The following is a 17,680-nucleotide window of genomic DNA, read 5'->3' on the forward strand; positions in this document are numbered from 1 at the left end:
CAGTTGGTGTCACAGGTAGGAGCAGGAGGAACAACCTGTACAGACCAGCCTTATACACCAGCCTCAGAGCAGAGTAGGGCCCTGGAATCCACACAAAGCATGTCCCGATGCTGCTCTGACACCGCTGTCATGCCATTCACCCGACTGCACAGTGGGTGGTATCATGGCATTCCTTTGGCATAGCATCTAGATGATGTAGCGCCAAAAGGGATGTCAGACGGTGCCACCATGGTGACAAAGGCGCCCTTTGCGTGGCGCAAAAAGGAGCTCCTTTTTGCCCTGCAGAAAAGCCAGATCAGGGCCATGGCATGTAGTTGTCGTGGTCCCAATTGGCTGCTGAAAGGGCGGCTGCAGGCTGTTTAGCTCCGAAGTCCTTACACTGTAGCAGACGTAGGGAAGGCCCTCACTCTTGGTAAATGCAGTGAGTACTGTGGAAGTCTTCATATTTAGTGGGTTAAAGGGTAGCAACTTCCACATTTGGTGACCATAGTTATCAGGAGTGGAAGCCTCATATAAAGGGCTGCAAAACCCTATCTTTGGTGGGATATAAACTGGAATCCCCAAATTCCCCCAATTCCTGAGTTCATTTTTAAAGAGGACAAAGGCCCTCAACAGACAGGCAAGAAACTCCAGTGTGAGGGCAGAGTGGGGGCATGGTGACCGCATGCCAGCCACCCCAACTCCACCCCCACAGTGGCATCACACCGTGCACCCCACCACATGGTGGGCGGTGTCACGCCGCATCTTTGATACAATTTGTAGACACGCTGCACCGAAGAGTTGAGGGAGAGCCACGGCCCCAGCCAAAAGGGTGCCTTTTCCATGATGCAAAAAGGAGCCACTTTTTATGGCTTCTTTTTGTGCTGGTGCCCAAGTTGGTCCTCATGCCATGAGATTTTTCTTGGGAAGCAATTTCCTGCTACTCTGTACCCTTCTTTTGGTTATCTTAGCACTCTTCGCTTGTTTAATAACAGGTTCAGTGAATACACAGAGAAGCAGAAACAGAAGCTCTGCATAACATGGAGAAGAAATGTTGTCTGTGTACAACTGGTCACACAATTGAGAACTGGAAAGCATGGAAGTAACACATTAGAAGTAGTAATGCTACCAGTAACACTTTACTTTTTTAGTCAATGCAAGCATGAGGACATTGTGAAAGAAATTAACAACTGGCAACCTCATTACTCTTTACTTCAAATGCAATGTTTTAGGAGTAAAGACTAATTAGGTCATTTCAAAGCAACTGAGCTACTAGTACATTGTTCAAAACACACACACAGAGAGAACAATGAATAATTCTTTCAATGCAACGTGTAACAAAATACTTTTTTTAAAAAAGTTCCAGACTCTGAGATTTCTGCACAATGAGGCTTCCTGATTAGTTGGTCCAATAAAGGTATATCTGTTTTGTGGATTTTATATTTTGCTTTTATTTTTGTGAACAGAGTAATCTGTGAAAAATTCCCTTTGGTAACTTCCAGTAAATGGACAGAAGCTGAGGAAGAAGCCAGTGAGCCTAAAAACTGTTGACTCCTTTGTTTTTTGTGAGTAAAGTATTTTTTGAACAACATTCTGTACCATCACAGCCGTTCACCCAAACAATATCAGCAAGACATTGCGGTTATATGCCCAGCACAATAAAAAAATGACATTCAACACACAAGCAAACATTTTAACATCAGGATGCCTATTTCTCAGTGTCAACAACAAAAAGGCTCTTTCATTTCCTTCTCAAACAGCAGTCGATATTGACCACTTCTATCTGTCTGGGTTCAACCGTCATTTAAGATTTATGGCCCAAACTGGCATTCTTTTAAAAAATGAAATCTCTTTTTCTATTATTCTGCAGAGGTTTAAGATTCAACAGCAAAAGTCAGCGCATCAATGGCCTCACTCCAGGCTGCTGAAAGATCTGCAACCTTTGAAGCAAGCAACATCAGCTTATAATGATTGTACGACTGTTCTCCCTGCCAATTCCTCTCATTCTTCTTGTACTGTCTTCTGGGAAAGATGCCACCTTATTTTCAAATGAAGGATTGTATGTGTTAAACGAAGGAACACTACATTCACAGGGAACATTTCCAGGCTGTTTCAATACCTGAATGAAGATTGTTTAGCTACTATCAAAGGTGACCCTGCAGCAGGGATTAAATTTGGCTTTGTGATTTCCTTACTTTGTTTGCCACATTTGAAGGAGCTCTGAAAGGTTATGTTTGTTTTGTATGTGTTCCTTTAACCTCAGAACTACTGGAAATTCTAGATGCTGAGAGTGGAAGCATGTTTTTTTTAAAGGACTTCTGGTCTTGTACTATGATTTATTCAGACCTTGGAATTAGCTGTCAGGAATGGCAGACCAAGCACAATATTGTAAATAGTTGGAATAAAATTTAAGATTTCCACATCATTGCTAGTTGTCTTGTCCCCCATGAAAAGAGGTCAACTAAATATAACCTAAGTTATGAACTAAGCCATGTGCTTCAGATTCAGAAAAATCAGAAATGAAATAAACTAATTTGGAGATATCAGAATCAAAGCAGAGTTAGTAAATGTCTAGCTAATGGAGATGTAAATAACCTGTTAGATTTTTCTGCTCACATTGTTTGATTTAACAGATTTCCTGATTAACATGCGACTCACTCCCACATGCTTAAATGAGTTAATGGGTTTTGTTGTTGTGTACCTTCAAGTCATTTCTGACCTGTGGTGACCCTAAGGCAACCCTATTATGGGGTTTAATTGTTCGGGGGGGGGGGGTGCTTTTGCCTTGCTTTGAGGTTGAGAGTGTGTGACTTATTAAAGGTCATTCAGTGGGTTTTCATGTCCAAGTGGGGATTTGAAGCCTGGTTTCCAGAGGTGTAGTCATATATGCAATGCAAAGCATTACACCATACTGTCTGCAATGGATTTTAGAATATTATAATTTGTTGGAATGTGTGGCTCTTCCTTCTTCTGGCAAATTCAGGAAGACAGGAAAGTCTAAGAAGAAGGATTAGGACTGAAGAAATTGATCACATAGCTCTGTTGCAGGCAGCAAAAGAACATGTAGAAGGTGGTTGAAGAGCTATGATTGGGGAGCAATTAAAGATGAATGGAAAAGAAGAAAAAATGAGTCCTATTATTAAAGATGAATGGAAAAGGGGGAAAAAAGAGTCTTATTATGGACATAACTCCTCACCTCTGCACTGATCCTCTTGAAATTTTGCATGTTTCTTGCCTAGGGACACATGTCATTTTATAGCCAGAAAAAAATATATAAAAGATTACCATGGTGATGGAAAGGGAAGGGAAAAAACAGTTTTTTTTAAAAAAAAAATTAAAATGTTCCTTCCTACCCAAACCTGCAAACTAGGTACCTGAACTTTTTAAAGTTTGCATTTTTCTTTATTACTAATTGACTATAAAAACACATAGATAACCATGGTCTTTTGGGAGGAAACTCCCAAGCTCTAAACATTGCTTTTGCACAAAACATTCTACACGTATTCTGAAATCTGATGAGTTTAGTAAGTCAGAAGGGGCAACTAACCCCCATGTGCTTTATCAAATTCTGCCAAGAAACAAAAGATGTTACTAGCAGTGTTGTCCTAATACCATTACCAAAAGGTAGATATTACAAAACATTCCCTACCTATTTATCTAGAATTTGACAGATACAATATCCTTCTGAGGATCTTCCATTCTTGCAAATTTCACTCAGTTCTGACAAAAAGAAAGATTAGGATTTGTGGTTAAGCCATGCCAGGCAACTAGGAAATGTGTCAAAGCAAGCTGCAGAAACAGATGCAGAGAAAAAATAAATAAGAAAGCTGGAACAACAAGACCCAGGAGGTCTTACAATAACAAAAATGCCTATTTAAAAGGTGTCAGTCACATTAGGAGAGGAAACTCACGCTGGGAGATAAGCTTTGCTCATATGCTGTAGCAACTATTTGCATAACCTGTTCATTTAAACAGGGCTGCCTTCTTGTTCTAGAGTTAGAACCTATTCTTTACTTTTGTCTCAATTACTTTAAATCAACTTTTCTGTTATGTAACTTATATGGTGTTGTGCAATCCTGAGAGCAGGTGGAAAACCACAAATTCGGTGCTTCCCCTACAAACCAAGGGGACTTGTCTGTAACAGGGCCTAGGTATAGCAATATGTCTTCAGCTATGAAAACAGAATCACTGTCAAAAATAAACCCCATGTTAATGGCAACCACAGCAGGACTTGAATCTGCAATCTTCATATTTTTAAAATTAAGAAATAAAAATAAAACCACAGCTAAAAATAAATCCATTATTTGTACTTTATGTTATAATCCTTGTTTTTTGCTAAAACGTTTTATTAATTCAGTATATACAGATATGCAATCCACTTCTATTGCACAGTATGAGTTAATATCATTTTAGGAATTCATTTGGTATTTCTTGTTCTCAGTACTCCCATTTGAAAACATATTTTAAACCATCTCCCTTTGATTTCTTTCAAGGGACTATGTTATGCTGTGCTGTTCTACCAAAAAGCTTGCAGCAGTGTCATATGCTCATGATATCACTGAGAGATAAGGCTGGCCAAGAAAGCGGTCTTTGGTTACCCATCAGTTAACTTTTTAGGAAAGTGGGGATTTGAATCTGACTTTCTAGAGCCTAAAACACAGACACATTGGTTCTTAATATAGATAGAAGTTTGGAAACATTGAATTTGAATTTGCATCATTCCATATTGAATATTTAGTGTGTGAGGCACCTCTGGAGGGCTCCAAAACTGAATGAATGAGTTCATAGTTTCAATATACATAGACAATATACTTTGTCCCAAATTAGGCTTTGTTGTAGTCATGCATCTTTCATGTTCAATTATCAGCATTAAGTAGAGATGGATGGCCAAGGTACCTTCTTTTTCTAGGAATCATAAGGCTAAATCTAATTCTTATTCCAGTTACAGTTGAATCAAATCTGACTTACAGAAGCATTGTCTCAACAGGTCCCATACAGTGAGTGGGTTCCAAGTAGGTTGGGAATAATGATTGGATTTAGCCCATATTTCTTATCAGAATCATGCACTAGTGACTGGCCTCCTTTCTTTAGGAAACTGTAATATGCTTTGAGGCACATTTATTTTAAAAAGGTCTTTTGAGGGTGAAAATATCCCCCCCCCCCCTCACACACACACACAAGAACTGCTGTAGGTGCCAAAGTAAATGTGAGAATCTAAAATAAACAGCCTTTTGTTTTGGTTCTCATGCACTTTGAAGATGCTAGGATGGTTTTACTTCAAGGGCTTTTCAGCCTATAATTTACCTTCATGTCAATGTTCTTAACACTTTAAACTGAAAAAAGACGGCAAACGTTCTCAAATATTTGGTTGCAGCTTCCAGTGGCAATATGCAAAAAATATGTACAAGAACTAATATGAAGTTCTACAGGAAGTCCTTTCTTTAGGAGAGGCTCTTATACAGAGTGTTCCCCTTCAAAAGCATATTTCATTGCATTAAGGATCCAGTAAAGTTTTTGTTTAATACAATGGTTCTTCTACTCAAGGTATTTGTCAGACTTTTCATGCATGCAGAAGAATGACCCACAAACACAATATATGTCAATTCTAACCCACTCTTATTTGCTGCTATAACCTTTATAAAATAATTCAAAAATTGTCTGAACCAGCTTCGTGTAACACACATACCAATTGCTGATCTCAAAATGGCTGCTCTAATTTTAGTTCTTTGCGGGTGTTCACCCAAATGAACAGAACTCACTTTCTAATATCATCACATCTCAGCATCCAAAATGGCTAAACTCTTACTGGCACTATGTGTCTACAACTGTTTTGTAATTTCATTTGATTTGAGCCTAGTTTGCCTGAAAGCCAGTGTGATGCAAAGGTTTGCATGCTGGCATAGGACACAAGGAAACCAGGGCTTGACCCTGCTTAGCCATGGAAATCCAATGGGTCATCTTGGGCAAGCTGCACTCTCTCACTCTGAGGAAAGCAATAGTAACCACCCCCCAAACAAATCTTGCCAAGAAAATCCAGTGATAATGTTCCTTTAGGTTGTCATTAAGTTGGAAATAGCTTTAAGGCACACAACAGCAGCCAGCTTGTCTGTATATGACCTAGGAACAACTGCACTCTCACATATATCAAACTTCATTTGGCAAAGGATTATTCATCTTTAACATTTTAAAAAAAGTTTAAATGTATTTTGTATATTTCTGTAAAAAGAAGCAGGATTTCAGGTTGGTCTGCCAGGTGAATTTCCAGTCTGAGTATGAGCTTCCAAACCAAGAGGGTTCAGATATTGTTCTGCCAGTGATCTAGAACTCTGAAGTATGATACTTAGTTAGAATGGCTGCATCCAGCTCATATCCTCATAGAAATTTCCTGTTTAAAGAGTCTCTACCCAATTTTGTAAGTTATAATTGGGGCTGGAGGAACTTTGGCTCTGCAGCAGATTCAGAAGTAGACCTAGAATCTGAGGAAGAGGACAGAATGATCACTTCAGGCTGTGGAGGAAATGAAAAGGCAAAAAGACTGGTCTTAGGACTCTCCTGGAACTTTTTTGGGTAGAGAAGGGCCTTATGGGGTTTATGCTAAGGGAATTTCTTTCTTTCTCTCTCATCTCCACATAATGTGGACTCCAACCTGGAGTCATGATTCCCTCTAAGCTAGAATAAACAGACACCCTCATTTTCCAATCAGCTCTCTGTTGCTTTTGCCAAGGGAATGGTGGTAGGAGTTGCTCAGAAGAAACCATACTTGGCTTTTCCACAGTAGCTGATACACTCTACAAGGAAGTTGTATGAGGCCCACTGTCTTGCCGCTCCCTGCTTAGGGCTCTTGTTGCTTGGTAGGATATTGTTTTCCCTTGAAGGGAAAGGATTGCAAAAGGCTGGAATGCAAGTGAAATGGCAGCAATTTGTGGCCAAGGATAGACCTGCTGTTCAGCCCCATGGAGCATATGTTGGTTTCTATCTTACCCTCTTGTGATACTTGTTATTCGTCCCCCTTTCAAGTTTTTTTTATTGGAACCAAAGGATGTGAGGGGAACTGGAAGGTGTGGCAAGGAATTGGTCAAGACAACCTTTGTTTCTTTAATGTATTCAATCTAATGGAGCTTGATGAATGTTGAAGTAGGAAAGGCATCAGGTCCCATCAGTTAAGCAAGGCGACTTCCACAGAACCCCAGTGCTGCAGGCAATATTTCAGAGGAGAGAAGAGCAAAGCCAACTCTGAGTACAGTCCATCCTTGCCTTACGTGGGGGGATTCATTCCGGACCTCTCATGTAAGGCAAATCATGCATATACTCAAGCCCCATTTATTTGAATGGGATGTGCTCCTGTGGCACACAGCGTGGTGTGCACCATGGACATATGCCCCATTTATTGTATTAGGGCTTGCCGTCTGTGTGGCCTCAGAGAGAAATGAAAGACAAGTGTATATATGTACAGACAGCATATGGCGAGCCCGCGTATGGCACAGGAACATTGCATTCCCCATCTAAAAAAACCCTATGAAATTCATGGGGTTTTCGTAAGTCAACAGGCAACTTGAAGGCACACAGAGACAACAGAGTAAATCCCGTGTTATACCTACTACTTACACTGGGAGTAAAGAGTTAACAGTCAGAGATTATGTGCAAAATTTCTTCCACTGCCTTGATACACAAAAAGTGCCTTTAGACATAGCACATGCTGTCTGTACATATATGCACTTGTCTTTCATTTCTCTCTGGTCTGAGAATTCCCACAGTTAATTGTCAAGAATAAATATTATACAAACAGCCAGGGTGAAAAGAGGAGGGGGCAAATGGCATGTTTCCTCTTGTACTGTTCAACTTTGCCTTTCTTATTCTTGAGGATACTTCAATAATCTTTTGAGGAAGAGTGCTAAATATATAAAAAATGCACAAGCTGAGGTGTGCCAAGATCTCATTAGATGAGTAGGCTGCAGAAAATTGCCTCACTATTTGGTTTTTCAGGATCTGAAAGCAGCTTCATTTAAAGGAATGCCACTCTGAAGGGGCTTCTTTTGGGTTTTTTAAAATTTAATTGACATATTTAGTTTTCTAGTTTAATCCAGATACTTTTACTACAAGTTCAATAGTAAAGCAACCTCTGAAGGCTACAACTCCATTGATGCCAAAAGAAAGGAATTAATTGGTTTACTGTTGATGGCCAACAAACCATTTTTAGGTATATTATCACAAAACTGAAATACATTTGCATAATGGTTACATACAATCCAGAAAGCAGTGTGGTACAACCACTAATATGATTGTTGTTGTATTGTTGATGATTGTATTCTTTTTTTAAAGGAGTTGCTAGAACATTAGATTGTTCTGTACTACCCTTCTGTAGACTACAACTCTTCCTTCTGTCTCCCCATTTGGAGTGATAACTTTATAGAGAGGTGGGCAAATTGTTGTCCATCATACACTGAACTGCAACTCCTATAATCCCTCATCACTGACTATGCTGGCTAGGGTTGATGGGAAATGAAGGCCAACAATACCAATAAATTGTTCACCCTGGTTTAAAATGAACAAAAGAAGCCTAACGTTAAGGCCAGTAAGTACAGATATCTCCTAGTAGATAAATGAATATACACTCACATCCAAGTAGATTAATTATACTTTTAAGGTCTGGCGGCAGAGGATGAGTTTGTGGGAAAGTCCTATGAAAAATTAATTGCTCTGTATCCTTATTGAAAGTTGAAACTAAATTACTACTTAGATTTTATAAAAACACAAATGTTTTATAGTTATAGAAAGACTTAACTGTAAATAACCCTTACTCCTTTGTTTCTTGTAAAAACTGAGTTGCCCCAAGCAAGGTAAGAGTAAGATTTTTTTTAAAAAAGAGAGAAATACTCCATCCTGAGGTGTAATCAACCAGATTTCAGAGTATCTGAAATATGGCAGCAGCATTGTGTGTGTACCTATGGCAGGCCTGAAGGTAATGACAACATAATACAGCCAAGCATTCTAATATACATGAAGACCAAGTTGTACTGACATCTTCCATATGCTTAATAAACATACTTAACTCAAAATAATATTCACATTGGACAATCATTACAATATAAAATCTTTTAGTTTAATTTTAATTTCCTTCTTTTGGAGGTTTTGGGAAACAAAAAGACAGACATAGTGCTATTGAACTGAAAAGAAAAAAGCCCCCAAATTTCAGGGCTTTTGGAATAAAGTAACAATTAAGTGCAAGAATTCCCACTAGCTTTTCCAACCCCCCAAATCCTTACATTTCACACTACCACATACAGCTTTTTGGACACCAGGTTAATATCCTCACCACTGACTGTTAAGGTGCCTGGGCTGGATAAGACATATTGCAACCAACATGTAGGAAAATACCAGCCAAGCTGTCATGAACCCAACTACATATTTCAAAAATGAGAAGAAACATAGTACCACTTTTAAATAATGAAAATACTAAACAATTACAAAAGTGACGCATTCCAACAAGAATGAGAGTGCGTCCACATTTAGGACACAGCAATTGCATAATAAATGCATTATCTGGAAGCAACAGTTCCCTGTAGCCTGTAAACATAATTTCAGTTAAGGCACATTTGAATTTGAATATCCTTTTCCCTATGTAGCTTCTGTGTTCCTTAGGTCACTGTCAACTGAAAAAGGTTTACATTGTACATATTTTTCATCTTTATGTAAATTGTTCCTACTTAGCAGTTCACATGAAAAAACCTCTTACATGGCCCATTGCAATAAGATTGTCATCAAGAGGAAAGACTGCTTTCTTCAAACAACAGTTGGAATTATACAAATTCATAGTTATCCTATTGATTTTAATGGGATTTACATGTGCTTAACTCTGGCTGGAAATTTTTCTTTTTCAGATGCTGGGAGTGTTGCTTGCGTATGATATACAACTCCATGATTGTGCGTTTTCACAGAATTTCTACCATCAAATATCCACACAGGAGGTTTCAAAGATATTCAAAGATACCCGTACAACAGATATGAAATATTGTATAAACAATGCAGTCTCATTAACTGGCCTTTAGAATTTGGGAGAAAATATGGAGAATTTTCCTTTGTATGCAAATATCCCACTTTGATTTTTCAAAAAGCATTCCTGTCCTCTTACTGGATGCTTTTGCTGTAATTCCTGCTTCTTGAATCTTGTACAAGCAACAGTTTTGACAAAATGTGGTCACGGGAATTGTGGGAAGAATTTCCTGCTTGTACATTTTTTGCATATCTTCTTGTATTTAATCCATGGCAAGGAGATAGTTCATTCTAATGAAGCTGCTCTGTTCTTCTTAAGGGTTCTGTGGAGGCAGACTTTCACACTTCCTAAAACTAGAACTACGGAAAGAGTCCCTGAAATGAAAAATGTAAAAACAGGCAAACATGAGAAAGGAAATTACTGAATGTGCCCTGGAATAAAATGTTCACTCTCTTCATTATTGCAATTTGACACACAAAAAGGCATAATTGGCTTTGCCTCCCTCACATGACATAGGAGGTAGGCCTGAAGAAAAACATGTTATGTCTTGGTCTTTAGTTAATTCTATAATATGTGGTTCAAATAACTACCTATTACGTCTTGTATTACTTCTCACACATGCATTACTACAGGACAAGTGTTGCTACACATGTATTTATACATGCATGTCCATCTCCCATTACATGAACAGTTTGGAGGACACCTAGTTTTAGAGTGTCTGACCTATTTTTTTTAAAGATACATTTAACATACTTAAATTACCAAAATGTCAAATCCTAGATTCAGAATGCTATGCTATCAATAAACCAAGACAGACAAATTCTGGAATAGACTGAAGTGAAATAAGGAAGAAAAACTAACCCACAGTTAAACCTTTTGTCTTGTTGAAATCCATTTAAAATCAAAATCAAATGCACTTGTGTATTTGTTCTGGGAATCCTAACCTTAACGCCTTACACTAATTATATAATTCAAGATTATATTTGTGTTACTTTAGGCTGATTTTTTAACAGCATAATTGCCCCTCCTTTTAGTATAACCATTTGGGCATGAGCATTTAAATTATAGCTTCCATATGACAGCTGTAAATTTTGGTCCACAGGAAGTAGGGAAAATGCTTAAGGTACCATTTATACTTTTTATATCAGGAACAGCTTGGTGTAGAACCCTGTCATGGACTGTTTTTAGTACCATGATTATAACAAGAGATTGTGCTATCCTATGGCAAATATTCTAGTTTTATTGTGAATCTGTGTTACAACAGACAATTTGAATTTGAGAGGACACAGCTAATTATGCCATCTTTCAGAAACTCGCTTGCATAAACCTGAATTAAACTATGTTTCATAGCATAATTCTGTTTTTGTAATATAAAATGGAGCTATTGTTATACCTTGAAATACTGTCAACTTTCACAATGGGTTTATACAATTCAGGGATTTTCCTCTCAATCATTGGTCTGAGGTTCTCTTTCAACTTGTTATAATTCTTTTTCAGTTCCTGCTGATATTCTCTTTGGTCAGCAGTAATCAGGCGCTTGTTTTTCTCCACTGCTTCACCACACCTGTTCCCAAAATCATGAAGTGAAAAAAATGGCAAACTGATTAATTCCATCAAGCACTGTTGGCCATATTTATCTTGGAATAATACTAAGCTATCAGATGGGACTGAGCTTTTTAATGGCACCACTCAGAAGACAGAAAAGAAAAGCTGGGGACAATGTAGTGCTTACTTTATTTGTATATGTGTATGGCTTCAAGTTGCCTGTCAATTTATGGTGGCCCCATGAATTTCATAGGGTTTTCTTAGGCAAGAAATACTCAAGAAATGGTTTTGCCAATTCCTTCTTTTGAAATATAGCCTACAGCACCTGGTATTCCTTGGCAATCTCCCATCCAAGTACTAACAAGTGCTGACCCTGCTTAGAGCATTATCGTATGAGAAAATAAAGTGGAAACTGAGCCAGGGAGTAGTGATTTTCTCTGTGTCTTACTGCATGACACCATAGCACTTCTCTTCCTGTGGGAGATGTTCATTAAAGCACATCTTTTGCCTAGCTGGAAAAAATCCACTCAACAAAAGACATGTTTTTACAACTGTTTCTAATGGGACAAAAGATGTGCCTTTAAGTCTGTCTCCCATGGGAAGAGAACTGAAGCACTATAACATCATGTCGTAAGGCACATAGAAAACTGCTACTGTACAGCTCAGTTTCTGCTTTATTTTCTCATGCGATAAAGCTCTTGGTTTCCAAGATCAGCTAGAATCTGGTGCCTTTAGGGGTTTTAAGATGCCTACTTTATTTCTTTTTAATTATATCCCACTTTTCCTCCCAAGAATGGGACTCAAAGGGGCTTGCAAATAAATACAGCTAATACAGTTGAAACACAGAATGAATATAAGCGCAAAATATTTAAAGTTATTCAAAAACACACCAACAGAAGAAAACATATCACCCACCCAGCTGAAAGCCGTTTTTGCAGCGAGTGGAGTCACCTGCCAAACGGCTGCCTGAAGAAAAAGTGCCAGTCCAACTCCCTTCTACATGGAGTTCCACTAATGGCCTTTTAGACACCATTCTCACCAACGACCAATGATGCAGTGGAGATCCTCTATCTTGTGTGACCATCCAATGAGAAGCCAGTTCATAGTCAAGACTTCCAGTGCAGGTATGTTCTAAGTGTTGCTGCAGTATTAAATAATATTACTCTTTCGCTTCTACTTACCTCATTATGAACTCTTTGAAGCATAACCTCAGCTTGTTGTGATGCCGATAAAGTTTTGGATCTTCTGGAATTTCAGCCAGGAACACTTGGGCTACCTCTAGTGGCCCCTTATGGAAATAACATAACACTGTATTAGATTGAGCATTATTTCTTGAGAAAAGAAAGATTCTGAAGATCAGCCATCTTCTCCGCTTATGCAATAAGAAAAACCAAATGTAAACTCCAATAAAAAGACAGTGAGTTCTAGTGAGACGCTAGGAAGAAGACAGAACCAAGTGGGTATCCAGGTTGTGACAGAAGGGAATAGAGGAAGATTTCAGAGGACTACTAGTTAAGATCAGTAATCAGTGAATAAATAGCAGTAGCTTTTCGGAAGCAATGGTTTGGGGATTAGAAATGAAAGGTATGCCAGCAAAACTGCAGACTGGTGAATCTGTATAGTAGTTCTGTTGGGGCCTAAGGCTGAATCCACATGAGGGCTGTATCCCAGCTCCATTGCATAGTATCCCTGCCCTGGTAAGACCCCTTTTACTGCCATATACACCTGTTTCAATCCAAATAGAAATCAGTTTGGAAAGTCACATGGGAGACTATCATATGTAGTCACATAGAAACAAGTGGGGTGTTTCTGTGTGCACATGATCCCTGTATTGGTTTATGTTACACATCCATAACAGCTGTAGTGGTGTTGTTGTTTTTTTGAGGGGGTAACTGCATATTTATATTTGCATATTCACATAATCCAGTGGTCCCCAAACTTTTTTGAGCTACTGCCACCTTTCCTCTTGAATGACAAACCTTGCTTCCCTGCAACACATATCTCTTGATATTAGGTCTACTGTTCTACTGAACATTCAAACCAACCAACCTCAGTTTCTGCTCCCTTTGCCATGTGGTTACATTGGGAGCAGCAACCAAGGAGGTGGCTGAGCAGTAACTGAGAAGCTTCTTGCCTGTGATGGCCTTCTGGCAGAAGTGTCACTAGAGGACATGGGGATGCAGACCACACTTAGTGACACCATAAATAGGGTAACACCACAATCAACACCACTATTGCTCCATAAATGCCTGCCTTTTGGGAGAAAGGGAGCGTAGATTAACATACAGTGTAAGACATGAGGAGCTCAGTAGAAGAGAAGGTGTGACTAGAAATGGGGCAAACAAGGCCTCTCTTTTCCCTGCTCACTGAACTTTAAACATTCTTTGGGAGAAGAGGAGACATAGGGCAGGACTTTTTGGGATCCTCTGTTGTCCTGGTATGGTCTATCTCTATCCATGAATGAGAAAGAAGCAGGCAGGAGAATCAGAGAGCAAGCGAGTATGAGGAAGACTGCTGTCTGCCACTGAGACAAGAGCCTCCAGCTTCAAGAGCAGAAAGCTGTTGTCAGAATGAGAGACAGTAACTTCCAGATTTGTGAATGGGATGTAGAAGGAATTCAGGGATTCTTCCTCCTCTTAACTCCCAAAGTAGTAGTCTGGCATGCCAATTTTGCTTCCTGCTTCAGGAACTGGAGACTGCTGTCTCCCATTGACACACCAGCCTTCTGCTTGGGAGGTAAAGAAAAGGAAGAACCCTTGGATTCCTCCTGCACCCCACTTATAAAGCTCGAGTTCCTCATGTGAATGGGAGACAACAGCCTCCAGCTTCAGGAGTTAGAATTATGAAGAATGTGTTTAAGAGTTGTTTATGTCACAACTATTGCCATTACATTCATTGATATATGGAATTATTAAGGTTTAACATTAGTACAAAAAATATTACAAAGCATTTTGTACAGTGTGATGGGGGAGGAGATTAATGCAGGGTGTGTGTGTGTGTGTGTGTGTGTGTGTGTGTGTGTGTCACACCATGAGTTATCACACCAAGTGATACCAATCCCAGTGACATTATTGCCTTGTGGCAAAGGCCAGGGTAGGCAAGAGGCCTCTTAGTCACTGCTCAGTTGCAGCTCCCAAGGTGACCAGGTGCAAAGGGAGAAGTTTCTGCCCTGACAGAGTTGTATACCACATAGCTTACCCTGTGCCCCCTAAAGCAAGCTGGCAGCTTTGGGTGGGATGGACGATGCTATCTTGCCTGTGCTGGCCTTGTCACACATTGCCAAAACTAAAGAAAAATCCAACAGTTTTTGTATGTGAACAGAGGAGAGAGTGCCACCTCTTCCTTTCCCTCTGGTAGGAAAATGCCTTGGTATACCTTTGTGTGAGCATGAGCACCATTTTAACATTACAACAAGACTGAGCAAAGAGAAAAAATACACCCTCCTGAAGAAGCAACAGTATTCTGTCATGTATCCTGTATACCTACCTGATTTACCGTTGCTCCCACAGAACCCTGAAGAACCATCTGGAGCATTTTGGCATCTGGGGGCACCTGGTTGGTGGCAACAGCTAGCTCCAGAGTTTTCTTTTGCATGTCTTCAATAGCTACTTCAATTGGCATCAAGACAAACTGAAAGGACAGAAAAATGAGCATTTTATAACTCCTTCACAAAGAAACCATGTTTTTATGTGCTCTTAGCATCAAAAATGGGCAACATGCATATAATTCATACTGCCTTTTGCCACTTCATCAAGAACTGGCAAAAAATGAAAGAGGAGAGACTGAAATAATCCCACTCATCAAGCAGCATAACACAAAAAGGAGGGGAAGTGGGAGGAAGAAAAGTGCTTACCACAAGGAACAAGCAGGCCACAGGGTCAGGATTAGAATCAGCTCATGCCATTTATACGAACAACAACCTCCATATTCATTAATTCAGCTTTGGACATTAACATTCATTCTGACCCATTTCTATTCATTTGGTCAGTATGACCCTCTTAAGTACTACCTCACAGCCCTAAATTTTGACTGTCACATTTGAAGCATGCATTACCTCCTCCTTTTGAATGACATTGATTCTAGTTTTGATGTAGGGAAAAGCATGCATGGTGGTCAAAATGGTCTTCCTCTTATACTGCTCACTCAGTTCTCCTCGTGGGCGTCCATCCTGCGTGAAAGGGGTGGTGTACATAAATCGGCGGAGATTGAAGTTCTTCTCAAAGTGAGTCATTCTGTCTTTCATCTCATAGTCATCAAAATAAGGTTCCACAAAGGTAATCTGTATGTAAGCCTGGGGAGAAGGGGAGAGAGACAACTGTCTCAGAGGTCACTTAAAAAAAAAAAAAAACTAACTGTGAAATAAGCTTTGGAACTGATTGTATAGAAGACCAAAGTGCCCTGCCAAAATTGATCTGGAAATGAAGCCTTATGAGGAACCATGGAAGGAGCTGGATCAGTTTAGCTTGGAGAAGAGAAGAATGAGAGGTGACATGATAGCTAACTTTGAATATCTGAAGAGATGACATATAGAAGATGGAGCAAGCTTTGCTGTTCCAGAGACTAAAACATATACCAATGCATTCAAATTACAAGAAAAGAGAATCTACCTAAACATTAGGAAGAACTTTTTTACTGTAAGATTTGTTTGACAGTGGATTAGATTGCCTCAGGGAGTACTGGACTATCCATTTTAGGAAGTCTTTAAACACAGGTTGGAAGTCTTTAAACACATCTTTCGGGAATGCTTTAGTTGTCTATTCCTCCATGGCACAGAGTTGGACTAAAATAGCCTATGTGTTCCCTTCCAGCTCTGAAGATTCTATGAAATTGACCCTACAGATATAAAAACTCTAAATAACTGAATAATTTAATTTCAAATTTAGGTACAGAGAAATATTGAATCAGGTAAAATACAGGCAAATTTCATTAGCCTTTTCTGGCTACTGTCTTTCTGGAATTGTTTCCACATATCTAGTTACCCAGGTTTTATCTTTGCACAAGTTAAATAAAGAAAAGCACAAAATACTAGCTTGATTCAATAAAAAGAACATGCTTGTTTTTACAACCAGTGTAATAGTCTTGATAGCACACAAGCTTATAGAGAGAGGCACTGTGTGAAGACCAGTGCGCAAAGCATGGAAAAGTTAGACTTTTGAAAAATGACTCCAAGGATTCTCCAGGCAGCATGGCAATACCATACTGGCAAGGGAATTCTGGGAGTTGCCATGCAAAAGGTGACATTTCCAAGCTGAACTCTCTATATGTCTCAGCTTCATGTGACTGAGATGGTTGTGGAAATCAGCCTTCAGAATGCTGCCTCAGTGTGGACAGAGTTAACCGTATCTGTATTAAATTCAGTGAGTGGATATACTAACTGAAAGTTTTTGACCAAAAAAAAACCTGCTGAAATCATTCTGTATGAAAGTCCACAAGAAAATCATTTATCTGCTTAATACTTTGGTTTAAAACAAGTGAAAGGATATATATATACAGCTAGAATTACATGATTTTCCCAATGTGTATAGTTAATTATAGGTACTAGTTTCAAAATTTAAGATTTCTCAGTAGAAAGTTTCAGATTCCATGCAACAAATGCCTGGCATACCTTACTAGGATCTAGTTTGCTCTTGTCTACTGGAGTGGAATCTTTAATCACTATAACACGATCCTCCCCAAAGCACTGCCCATAAAATCCCTGTAAAGAAAACAAAATTAGATCGGGAGTGTTGTTTTTCATAAGCCTTTCAAAAAAACAAAACAAAAACCAACAGACAGTGAGTCAGCTCTACAGCTGTGATAAGATTATGAGAAAATAACCATTTTACTAAAAGTAAACTCCTGTTGAGAAATGCAAACATTCACACCAAAATGTGAAAAAAATCCAGTTTGATTCTATTCAGGTTAACTCAAAAGTCAGTTCTATTACATATAAAAAAACTAATCTGCATAACAAATGTACATAGGGTTATAGTTTTCATCCGTGTAGAAAGCTGTATTAAGAACTGAATTTGACATCATTTTACCTTTTTATTCTGACATGGCTTGCTGCTCCTTGGAAGTCAGCACAATTCAGCAACTAGAGAGCCATGTTTTCTCTCCCACACCTTCTGGAAACTAAGCAAGGTCAGCCCTTGTTAACAGCTGGATGAAAGGCCCAAAAATAGC

General features: G+C 39.0%; 1 protein-coding gene across 1 annotated transcript in view; it reads right to left on the reverse strand.

The window, feature by feature from the left end:
• Window positions 1-8,965: 8,965 nt before the first annotated feature.
• The window catches only part of DOCK8 (dedicator of cytokinesis 8), a 114,190-nt gene continuing 105,475 nt past the window's right edge, over window positions 8,966-17,680 (reverse strand). Inside the window, 6 exon segments of the mRNA XM_042447751.1 lie at window positions 8,966-10,344; window positions 11,364-11,534; window positions 12,697-12,803; window positions 15,002-15,145; window positions 15,570-15,806; window positions 17,121-17,210. Of these exon segments, the coding sequence (XP_042303685.1) occupies window positions 10,284-10,344; window positions 11,364-11,534; window positions 12,697-12,803; window positions 15,002-15,145; window positions 15,570-15,806; window positions 17,121-17,210 (810 nt within the window). The 3' untranslated portion in view covers window positions 8,966-10,283.

This window comes from Sceloporus undulatus, chromosome 2, assembly GCF_019175285.1.
Source record: "Sceloporus undulatus isolate JIND9_A2432 ecotype Alabama chromosome 2, SceUnd_v1.1, whole genome shotgun sequence".
In the NCBI taxonomy this organism is placed as follows: Eukaryota; Metazoa; Chordata; class Lepidosauria; order Squamata; family Phrynosomatidae; genus Sceloporus; species Sceloporus undulatus.